Source organism: Gopherus flavomarginatus, chromosome 1 (genome assembly GCF_025201925.1).
Source record: "Gopherus flavomarginatus isolate rGopFla2 chromosome 1, rGopFla2.mat.asm, whole genome shotgun sequence".
NCBI classification, from domain to species: domain Eukaryota; kingdom Metazoa; phylum Chordata; order Testudines; family Testudinidae; genus Gopherus; species Gopherus flavomarginatus.
In genome coordinates this window covers 29,384,399-29,396,658 of record NC_066617.1, presented here as the reverse complement: position 1 = coordinate 29,396,658, position 12,260 = coordinate 29,384,399, and the positions used below count along the sequence as shown (strand labels likewise).

Sequence of the window (12,260 nt, the reverse complement as noted above, 5' to 3'; positions counted from 1 at the left end):
CAAGGAAGTTCTATGGCCTGTGTTACATAAGAGGTTGGACTAGATGATCAAATGAGTTGCTTCTGACCTTAGAATCAATGAAAAATGTCCCAGAGGGCTACAGATTAAGGATCATGATGTTTAAAAACACAGGAGAAGGAGATACCTTATAACTACAGGATTTCTTCCTAACTGGGTGCTTCGTGCCATCCTTGGAACCTCGAGTAGATTATTCAGATCAATTTAATAGTTTCTCAATTTAGAGAGAAACACTTTCCTGTCACTAAACTACTTTTGCTGGGCTGATTTCCCATCTCACTTAATGCTATTCTGTTTTTTTCAATATGCTTTAATTGGAGAGCTATTCTCTCATTCCCTGAAGAATGACTAAATATCTAGGAGTTCAATCTAGTCAGAAGTGACTGTTTTTAAGTGGGTTTCTTGCCTATCACTCTGATTCTGTTATTTTTTAAAACTGTAGCACAGATTTAACGAAAACAAAGTGCTTCGGGCTCAATCCTGCTCTCAATTACACCAACTGACTTCAGAGGTGTCACTCTTGAATTCAATTGAGTTATACTGATATAAAACTAGATGTGAGATCAGACCCTGGGATCTAACTCTGGAGTCCTTGTTCTGTCACAGATCCCATTGACCCTCGCTGGAGTTTCACAAATAACGGGTTTCAGAGTAGCAGCTGTGTTAGTCTTATCCGCAAAAAGAACAGGAGTACTTGTGGCACCTTAGAGACTAACAAATTTATTTGAGCATAAGCTTTCGTGGGCTAAAACAGACGGGTTACAGGACTGGGTCTTTTAAATGTGAATTGAAAAGATTTGACAAAAAATACATCCAATGGGCCTTACAACTGGAGTTGTGTGAATAACTGATTTTTTGGTTTCCTGGCAGTTCTGAAAAATTATGGAATAAAATTCAGTTTGTAGCATACTGAAAAATATCAGCAAATCAAAAAATTTAGTGGCTGGGGAGGGTCTCACATCTCAATGAGTAACCTAATCACTGGGCTAAAGATTACAAGGGAGCTTCCTCCTCCTACAGCTGGTTTGTGAATGATGCCAAATCCTCCTTGTGAATCCAGCTCTCCTCCCCGCCCCACCAAATTTTTGATTAAAACTGGGAAATTCCTGTCCAATTCATGAATAGTTTCATGTTGCCCAAAGCTGCATTTTTTTTGGCAAATAAATGGTGTGAAAAATTTCTCCCAGCTCTGTTGACAACAGCACAAAAATGGAATAACACCGTGGTCAGCCCCATGAACTATGAAAGTTTCTAAATCCTTCATGACACAATCCCACCTATCCCCGCTCACCACCCACATGCAGTATGAATGGCAGACATCCCGAAGAAAATAGCAGGACTGATGGTAATTTATAGTGCTTGCAACAGCACACCAAACATGTATAATGGCAGACTGGTCTATGCCCTGAAGCATTTGCAGGACAAGAACGTGAAGATAGCAGCAGACAAAGAAAGGGAGTTGGGAAAGGAGAGGGCAAAGGTTAAAATTAATAACAACTGGAAGGATCTGAAAGTCAACCATTTAGAATGAACCCATTTAATAAGTTCTCATGAAATGAGAGGGGTGAAAAGTCTGCCCCTGTTATGGACAGAAATTATGCTATTTTAAATTATATACAGTCTATGGCCCCTCGAAGCTGTGGTGACTGCCATCTGAATGGGAGAAAGAGATAAATAAAACCTTGATTTGAAACAGATGTTTTGGGCCCAATTTTCAAACCTGAACCAACAGGATGTTTGAGCCCTGCATCTTAAGACACACAGTCAGCACTTACCAGTAGGAGCCAATAGGGACTGCCCATTTGAACACACACATGCAGGATCTAGGTGCCTAACTGGGGTGCCCTACATCAAATACTGGCCCCATCATATTGGTGAGAGACATTGTGAGTGGCTTAGTACCTGAAGTTGTAGAAGCTACATTCTGGTGGGTTGTCATTGAGATCTTCAATAATGACTGTTACCTCCATTTCATTCATTTGCCCACCACTGGGATTGTCCTCCACACGAATGACCAGTGAGATGTTAGGATGTAGCCGTAAGGGAGCAGCATCTCGATCTATTCGCATAGCCACGTAAATCACACCAGTGACTAAGAGGAAAGGAATGAGAGGTTAGATACTCACCACTGGAAAGGAAATGACAAGTATTCATATTTAAATGTATAGTTCTCCTCAAGGACTTGATGGCTCAGGGAACTGGTGGTAAATATAGAGCCTTCCCTACCTCCATGTCACAACTGTTTGTTTAGTGATCTGAAATAGACTGATGCATTTTACCTAACCCTTAGCAGATAACTGATGCATTTTATCTAACCCTTAGCAGATAACTGTCCGCAGCACAAAACTACCATAATGGCTGACAGCCTCAGCAGAGAGGCCAATAACTGACCAGGCATGGAGACTGACCTACCTTCTCACCCCTAGTAGGGGTCTTTGTAAGTCAGGGGTGAGGTACGTTGGCAGAGTAGTGTTGGAAAATGTGCAGTGCTAATGTTCATGCTGTCCCTGCCCTGTAGCTAAAGACAGAACTTCATTTTCTAGTGCTCTCAAGGTAGCTCTAGATCTACGTATAGTAAGAATCATTCTCAACTATGACGTAGTGTGTCAAGTTCAGTCTTCACTCATTCGCTTCTTGGTTATATGCCCTTTCATCTGCCATTGTTCAAACAGGATAACTTGTCAGCCATGTATTACTATAGGCAAAGAGCCAGAAGAGGGTGACAGAATGTGTTTATACACTGTCTGTGTTTCTTAGTGTACTAATGGGGAGTGTAGCACTGTAAGCCCGGAAGGCACAGGGAAGCCAAAGCATTTAGAAAGAAGAAAAAGAGTCACTGAGCCTGATTCTACACTGCCCTGTGCTTTGTGTCGTCATGTACAACTGTGCCAATCAGACTGAAGGTGCTACCAGTTCAGAAGGGTGACATTCACTGACACAGCTGTAAATGACTCGAGGAGAACCCGGTGTGCATGGACAGAAGGTGAATAGGGTGCAGACGTGTTTCTCTCCTGTTATATGAGCTTGATAAGTCTTCTGAGATGTCTCACCTGGGGGAAAAAATGGATTTACAGGCCTTCTGTAGGTCTTATCCTGGGAGGGGATTCAGCCTGCACCATGAAGGACATTAAAATCTCGGTCCTTGGCCCCCTGAGCTGACCATTTTGTGTTGCTCTCACGGCTCAAAGAGGCATAAAACTGCCCTAAGAAGGCAACTGAAGAGTCCTCTCGCCTAGAGGAATCCCAGGCTGGCATAAAGGTCTACATTACTCCCTCCTAGCCCACCGCTGGCGAAGTACGCATGTTGCAGGCAGGACTGGGGGTGGCTGGAGTGTGCCCTGAAAATCTCCAGCTGGCGCAATAGCCCGTTGGGGAATTTTGCAGCCAATGCAGATTAGGAAAATGGTGAGGCTACACTAATTTATTCTGAAGGTGCCGGAAGGAACAGCCCTCAGGATCAGATGAGTTTAAGCCATTTTTGCTGCCCCCCACCTTTTCATTTCCATGTTGAGCACAGCTCAGCCACACCCAAGGACCCAGCCCTAAGAATGTATTAACCCAATATAAAGTATGCTGCTTCTTCATAAGGGCAGCGACAGAAGGAAATAAAATAACTTAAAACTGGAGCCAAAGGAGTTTCTCAAACCTGGATTGTTTCTTGTCTTGTACCAAAAGGCACAGCTAGATTGAAGGACATATCGTATTTTTGTTTGTCTTACATGGATTTATGGAGAAATGCATATTAGGTGGACTGATGCTGTAGACAAGTGTGCTGACAATGCCTTCACCATCTGGATCTTTAGCTGTTATATTGCCAACAACAGTTCCTGGGCTGGTTTCCTCTGGAATTCTGTAGACTTTCTCTTTCCTAGAGTAGACCAAGAAGTTCAACAGAGGCAAATAAATGTTCTCCCACGCCCATTGCTAAGTGTCAATATTGCTTGACAATGATAGAATTGTAGATGTCGGAAATAGAAGAGACCAGTTAGATCATCCAATCCATCTCCTGCAAATGGATTAGCTGTTTTCATTCCATCCACATGCAGGTTAAAAAATAAAAATAGCGGCAGCAGTATAAGGAATCTTGCTATGGAATAAACACAGTCACTGCTTCCAGGACAATATTATTTTAAAGAGCTTGTCTCAGTGGTGCAATAAATTTTTAAATGACAGGGTCTGCTTTCCCCTGACTGAGCATGCCCAGAACTCAAGGCAACATTTGATTCACTTTATTTATAAAACTAGCTCAATATATTCACTCTGGTAGGGCTTGATTTCTCCTGAATGAGTTTATGACCCAGGTATTGTTTTACATGCAAATTTGCATGGTTACTTGTGATTATTGCAGCTGCATGTACAAATGAGTATTCGGATGTGCAATTGCAGTTATTGCGTTGCAAAGGTAGGCATGGCAGAGCACCTAAGTCTAGGCTGCAGGGAAGCACTTATCTCTACATCAAGATATCTCTACATATGTGCTCTATTCAATTATTTATCCAAAATGGAACAGCATCAACGGAAGAGATTGATGGAGCCACACATCATAATATCCCATAGCTCAGTGTTTAGAGCACTCTCCTGAGAGGTGTGGCAAACCTGTGTTCAAATCCTTTCCCCTCAATCAGGCCAGGGCTGCCCGGGGGGGCAAGTGGGGCCCCCACGAGAATATAGTATTGCAACTTTTTTTATGGAATGGGCCCCCAAATTGCTTTGCCCCAGGCCCCCTGAATCCTCTGGGTGGCCCCGACTCAAGCAGAGGGGCAAACTGAGCCTAAGTCTCCCCCATCTCAGGTGAGTGCTCTAACACAGTGGTTCTCAAAGCCAATCCACCGCTCGTTCAGAGAAAGCCTCTGGTGGGCCAGGCCAGTTTGTTTACCTGCCGCGTCCACAGGTTCGGCCGATCATGGCTCCCACTGGCTGCAGTTCACCACTCCATGCCAATGGGGGCTGCGGGAAGTGGCGCAGGCCAAAGGATGTGCTGGCCACCCTTCCCAGAGCCCCCATTGGCCTGGAACAGCGAACTGCGGCCACTGGGAGCCACGATCGGCCAAACTTGTGGACACGGCAGGTAAACAAACCAGCCTGGCCCATCAGGGGCTTTCCCTGAACATGCGGTGGACTGGCTTTGAGAACCACTGCTCTAACCACTGGGATACAAGTTATAAGGGAGGCACCATATCCTCCTGCTCCAGCTGGATTTTGAATGGCCCTGATCTGGCAGGCATGCTCAGGGTGTCTGCCAGATCAGGCCCTGCAGGGAAGATAGGCAGGTGAATGTCTATCTTCCCCCAGTTCATGGATCATGCTGGGAGTTAGGCAGGAGACAGGTGTCCAGACCCCTAGAAGAAGGCAGCAGTGCACATGCCTAGTGGCAGAAAAGTAACTAGGGAACTTTTACAGTAGATGTCTAGGTACCTAAAGGCTGCCACCTGAGCAGGGGGCTTATGAAATGCAGTGGACCCTAAAATTGAGACTTAGGGCCCAGATTCATAAAGATATTTAGGCTCCTAACTTCCAGTTAAATCAGTGGAAGCAAGGAGTCTAAGTACCTTTGTGGATCTGGACCATAGACCTTATTTTGACCTTCTGCATAGGGGTGAGTTTCAGACAGAGTGTATGTCTTTATGCTTGAATTAGCATTAAACACGAGCTTTGAAAATTAACTGTAATAACATATACAAAGATAATGGAAAGAAATGTCCAACAAGAGACTAATAATTCAAAACAAAATCAAAATAAATAGCTATTATAATAGTTATTAATGTTTGCCAGAAGCTGGGAATGGGTGACAGAGAATGGATCACTTGATGGTTTTCCTGTTCTGTTCATTATCTCTGAAATACCTGGCATTGGCCACTGTCAGAAGACAAGATACTGGGCTGGAAGGACCATTGGTCTGACCAATATGGCCATTCTTATGTATTATTATTTGTTTGATTGTGGCACCTCAGAGCCGTCATGCGGCAGGACCTCATTGTGATAGGCTCTGAACAAAAAGATAGTCCCTTCCCCAGATAGCTTATAATCTAAGTTTTAAGAAAGATGGATATAGAATCATAGACTATCAGGGTTGGAAGGGACCTCAGGAGATCATCTAGTCCAACCCCCTGCTCAAAGCAGGACCAATTCCCAACTAAATCATCCCAGCCAAGGCTTTGTCAAGCCTGACCTTAAAAACCTCCAAGGAAGGAGATTCCACCACCTCCATAGGTAACCCATTCCAGTGCTTCACCACTCTCCTAGTGAAAAAGTTTTTCCTAATATCCAACCTAACCCCCCCCCCTGCAACTTGAGACCATTACTCCTTGTTCTGTCATCAGGTACCACTGAGAACCATCTAGATCCATCCTCTTTGGAACTCCCTTTCAAATAGTTGAAAGCAGCTATCAAATCCCTCCTCATTCTTCTCTTCTGCAGACTGAACAATCCCACTTCCCTCAGTCTCTCCTCATAAGTTACGTGCTCCAGCCCCCTAATCATTTTTGTTGCCCTCTGCTGGACTCTTTCCAATTTTTCCATATCCTTCTTGTAGTGTGGGGCCCAAAACAGGACACTGTACTCCAGATGAGGCATCACCAATGTCGAATAGAGGGGAATGATCACATCCCTCAATCTGCTGGCAGTGCCCTTACTTATAAAGGCCAAAATGCCGTTAGCCTTCTTGGTAACAAGGGCACACTGTTGACTCATATCCAGCTTCTTGTCCACTGTAACCCCTAGGTCCTTTTCTGCAGAACTGTTTCCTAGCCATTCGGTCCCTAGTCTGTAACAGTGAATGGGATTCTTTCATCTTAAGTGCAGGACTCTGCACTTGTCCTTGTTGAACTCATCAGGTTTCTTTTGGCCCAGTCCTCTAATTTGTCTAGGTCCCTCTGTATCCTATCCCTACTCTCCAGTGTATCTACCACTCCTCCAGGTTCAGTGTCATCTGCAAACCTGCAGAGAGTGCAGTCCACGCCACCCTCCAGATCATTAATGAAGATATTGAACAAAACCGGCCCCAGGACCAACCCTTGGGGCATTCCACTTGAAACCGGCTGCCAACTAGACATGGAGCCGTTGATCACTACCCGTTGAGCCCGACAATCTAGCCAACTTTCTATTCACCTTATAGTCCAATCATCCAGCCCATACTTCTTTAACTTGCTGGCAAGAATACTGTGGGAGACCGTATCAAAAGCTTTGCTAAAGTCAAAAATCCACTGCTTTCCCCTCATCCACAGAGCCAGCTATCTCCTCATAGAAGGCAATTAGGTTAGTCAGGCATGACTTGCCCTTGGTGAATCCATGCTGATAGATTATAGAAAGAGGGAGAAGTACATGGACACAACGAGACATTGTATCAGTTAATGGCTATATTACAGAGTCTCCCAAAAGGTTGAACCAATGATGCTGGGGCTGAAAAGTCTGAGAACCATTTGTATTTTTAGGGTACAAAGTGAATGTTTCACTTACGTGGTAAAGTAAGGTGTTTCATCATTGATGTTAATGATGTTGACTATCACTGTCCTGGTAGTGCTCAGCCCTAGGCGGTCTGTCACTGTTACGTTTAACACATAGCTGTTAAATAAAAACAAAATCAAACCAGAATCACTCTGTGGATTACATGCAGTAGGTCTCTGTTAATAATGAACAACAAGAATGATCAGAGGATCAAAATGAATACTTACGTATGTGGATCTCTCTCAAAATCAAATTCTTTTGTGGAAGAAATGGTTCCAGTTTGAGAGACAGTGAATGACTCTGACACAGGAGTACATGAATACTGGAATAAAAGGATTGTGAATTAGCCTCTGTATCTTTTAAAAACATCCAGCCATTCGTTCACGGGCTTACAGAATGGATCAAGGAAACATATGCCCCACATATATAGTATTGTCACAAAACTCTGTGTAAGGAGATGTACAGGCATCATGGTCATCAGCAGGATCGAACCCAGGACATTCATCACCAGAAATACAAGCCACTGTCTCTTGAACTATAGAAGTAAGTCTGTGGGTAAACAGCAAGCAGGGCATGACAGTGGTCCCCATTAGAAAGAGACATGGTCACACAACAAGCTAGTCATTGTATCACATTTGTATCAGAATAATTCTCACCCCCTCTGGTATCCTAATCCATGAAAATAATGTAATTTACTGGCTAGTGTGTGTGCACCCGCCACTACCCATCTAGTGGTTGGGCAGCAGGAGATACTTAAGCAAGTCTGACATTTATCCAGAAGACAGCAGTGGTGCACAAATATTTAACCAGCACAGTATAACCTCCATGTCTCAGGTACATCATCTCTTTCTGCATTTAACTAATATTCTGTATGCCAGTTGATATGCTCCTCTACACTGTTACTAACAACACACCACCCAGGTCCTCATTTTGTGTAAATCAGCATGGATCTATTGTCTTTAGTGGAGTTATACAAGTGTTTTTTATAAACGTTGAGGTTACAGCCATTATCAAGACAGAGCAGATATGGGGAGGAAGGGAATCCATTGTAGGACAGGAGTTGCAAAGCTTTTTGCTCTTCATCTCTTGGAGGTCTGTGCAAGATAGATGGAGAGGAGAACTCTGACACACAGTGCAGTTGTACAGTGACTTTGTGTTTTTATTCAGGAAACTGCTCCCAGCTTGCAAATTAATTCCAGTGTGAATTAATCTACCAATGTGATATATGCCATCATGTGCCAGCAATGCCCCTCTGCCATGTACATTGGCCAAACCAGAAAGTCTCTATGCAAAAGAATAAATGGACACAAGTCTGACATCAGAAATCATAACATTCAAAAACTAGTAGGAGAACACTTCAGTCTCTCTGGTCATTCAATAACAGACCTAAAAGTGGCAATTCTTCAACAAAAAAACTTCAAAAAACAGACTCCAACGTGAAGCTGCAGAACTGGAATTAATTTGCAAACTGGATACCATCAGATTAGGACTGAATAAAGACTGGGAGTGGTTGAGTGATTACAAAACCTAAACTTAATTTCCCCAATACTAATTTCTCCCTACTTGCATCCGATGAAGTGGGCTGTAGACCACGAAAGCTTACACTCAAATTTGTTAGTCTCTAAGGTGCCACAAGTACTCCTGTTCTTTTTACTGATACAGACTAACATGGCCACTACTCTGAAACCTTTCTCCCTACTGTTACTCACACCTTCTTGTCAACTGTCTGTAATGGGCCACTCTCATACTGTTATACCAATATAATAAAAACCAGCAGAATCTTTTATTATATTGGTATAACAATACCACTTCAAAAGTTATTTTTCCTCCCTTGGTATCCTGCTGTTACTTGATTTATCTTGTTAGACTGACCTCACACTTGGTAAAGCAATCCCCATCCTTTCATGTATTTATACCTGCTCCTGTATTTTTCACTTCATGCCTCTGATGAAGTGGATTTTAGCCCATGAAAGCTTATGCCCAAATAAATTTTTTAGTCTCTAAGGTGCCACAAGGACTCCTCGTTGTTTATCCCACAGTGCAACTCACCACTGTCCAGTGCAGAGTCTTTTGGGAAGTTTTTGCAATGCCTGATGGGCCAAAACAAATTGTGGAAGGGTGAATGGGAGCATGGGGTCAACTTCCCATAATGCACTGTTCTCCATCCCATAATTTCATCTGCATACCATAATTTTCGTGCCTTCTTTTCAAAATCCTATAAACCCCCATATCTTCCCTCACTCTCGGCCATCACTGAGAAACGCATAGAGCCTGCACAGTTCTACGCTGTTGTCATGAGCATTGCAAGCATAAGGTGCGTGATCCTGCAGTATTGCAGAGCCTCAGTAAGAGCTGCAGGGAACATAACAATTCCTTGGAGGCTAAATTGCTGTGGGACATGGAAAACAACAATTGAAGATTCTTGGTGGCATTCATGGAGCAGCTGGAGATGGTAAATTACTGGTTCTGGGATCTAGAAACAAGCACAGACTGGTGAAATTGCATCATCATGCAACTTCAGGCTGATGAGCTGCAGAACTTTTGGATGCGCAAGGCCACTTTCCTAGATCTGTGCGCCAAATTTGCCCCAGCCATCCAATGCAGGGACACCAAAATGAAAGCTGCAGTGACACCTGAGAGGTGATTGTACCCTGGAAACCAGATGGCTACAGCCAGTTGGGAATCAATCTGGAGTCAGGAAATCCATCACAGAGGCTGTTGCCATGCATGCATGCAGGGCCATTAATCACCTCCTGCTATGCAGGATTGTGACTCTCGGCACTGAGCAGGACATAGTGGATGGTTTTGCAGCAATGGGGTTCCTGAACTGTGGTGGGGTGATAGCACACCTATTAATTTTTTTGGAGTCAGACCACCTTGCCAGAATACGGCAACAGAAAGAGCTACTTTTCTATGGTTAAGCAACCACTGCGGGATAACTGGGGACACTTTACTGTCAGCAGTGTGGGCTAGTCAAGGAAAGTTCATGACACATGCATCTTTAAGAACAAAGGACTGTTCAGAAAGCTGCAAACAGAGACTTTCTTTCCCAACCGGCAGATTGCCATTGGCACTGTTGAAAATGCCAATAGTGATCCTGGGAAACCTAGCCTATCTATCCCTTGCTCCTATGGCTCATGAAGCCATACTCCTGCCCCCTCAACAGCACCAAGGAGCACTTCAGCTACAGGCTCAGCAGGTGCAGACCAACAGGAGGATGTGCCTTTGGTCATTCCCAGGGTAGCTGACATTGTTTCCTTACAAGATTGGACCTGAGTGAGGAAAAACATCCCCATGGTTATAGCTGCCTGCTGTGTCCTGGGAAGCAAAGGGGGAAAAGTTTCAGCTGGGGCAGAGGTGGTGCAGCTGTCTGCTGAATTTGAATAGCCATATACAAGGGCTATTAGAAGAGTTCGAAGCAGACCTATATAGCTCAGGGAGGCTTTGAAAGACCATTTTGATAATGAGCCCGAATAGTGTGTGTTTGCTGTAGTGTGCTCCCCCTGGCCTTGCTCTTTTGTGGCCCAGTATGAATCTTGTAGTGATTGCTATGTCTGTAGGAATATAACATTGTCAATGCACCCGTTAATATTGTATATGAATGGTGCTATGGGTTGTGTGACACTGTGCAGTAACAGGTAATTGGTTGCTGTCCAACCTGCTAAGCACCAGCCAGCATATGTTGTGAATTAATGAAGATTAATTTTATTACAAAAAACAGAATTTTATTCTGTAACATGAATGGGGCAATTAAAGAATACCTTTTAAAATTTAATAAAAATTACTAAATTAAGGGAACAGAATTTATGATGTGGAAAAAAGTCATGTCCATTTTAGGCACACGTACACCAACCATGGCTTTCACAGGTCAGTGTATATGAAGCTGTGATTGTCTTCAATGTCCCCTGGGTGGAGTGATAAGGGTAGTGCACCAACCCCTGACGCCACATGGAATGTTGAGTAGAGACATAGGAAGGCCCGATAGTGAGTTCTCAATGGGCTGCAGAGGGAAGCGAGCATGGAATTGTTGAATATGCAGCCCCACCAGAGTCTGCAGCATCTATGTTTGCTGTCTGAGCAGAACAAGCATGTTCTGCTGCATGCCCCTCTCCTTTTCCTGCACCTCCCTCTCCTTTTCCTGCACCTTTCTCCTCTCCACTCTATCCTTCTCCAGGTTATCAGCAACGCTTATCCTCCAGGCCCTGTGCTCATTCTCTGATGCAGCAGTGGCTTGCAGGATCTCCAGGAACATGCCATCCTTAGTCCTCTTTTCCTCCTCCGTATCTGGCTCAGGCATTCCATGAGTGGGGATGGGGAGATCCTACAGGCTGCAATGGCAGCAGCTGCAGGTACAACACACAGAGGTGCCTATGTCAATATATTCATGATGGAAATTGAAACGTAAAATGTTGAACTCACTCCCCTTGCTCCCCAAAAGTTGTATGTGCTGCTTTCCCACTTTTGCTTGGGATTGATCGAGCATGGCACCAGCTATGCTGAGTATGGCCTTCTGGTGGTTGGGAAAATGAGAAGGGAATTACTCTGTTGCATAATTCTGGTTGTATAGGGCAATGGAACTGAATGCTGGCACCATTTCCCACAGGGACTGGTGATTTTAGCTGCTATCTCATTCCTGAGGGTAACAAAGGCAGAGAGAGCGCAGCTGCTGCTGGCATCCCGATGCCACCCAGGCCCATAAGCTGCTAGCCTGTGTACTACAATGGTGCCTGTTAAAGAGGAAATATGATAGACGTATATAAAATAATGAGTGGTGTGGAGAATCTGACTATGGAAAAGTT

At 44.1% G+C, this 12,260-nt stretch overlaps 1 protein-coding gene across 1 annotated transcript in view; it reads right to left on the bottom strand.

The window, feature by feature from the left end:
• The window catches only part of CDHR3 (cadherin related family member 3), an 83,734-nt gene that overhangs the window by 49,787 nt on the left and 21,687 nt on the right, over nt 1-12,260 (bottom strand). The window contains exons 5-8 of the mRNA XM_050926221.1: nt 7,689-7,783; nt 7,474-7,578; nt 3,738-3,886; nt 1,921-2,110 (exon numbers count right to left, since the gene is read on the bottom strand). Coding sequence (XP_050782178.1) covers nt 1,921-2,110; nt 3,738-3,886; nt 7,474-7,578; nt 7,689-7,783 — 539 coding nt within the window. The remainder of the gene's footprint in view (nt 1-1,920; nt 2,111-3,737; nt 3,887-7,473; nt 7,579-7,688; nt 7,784-12,260) is intronic.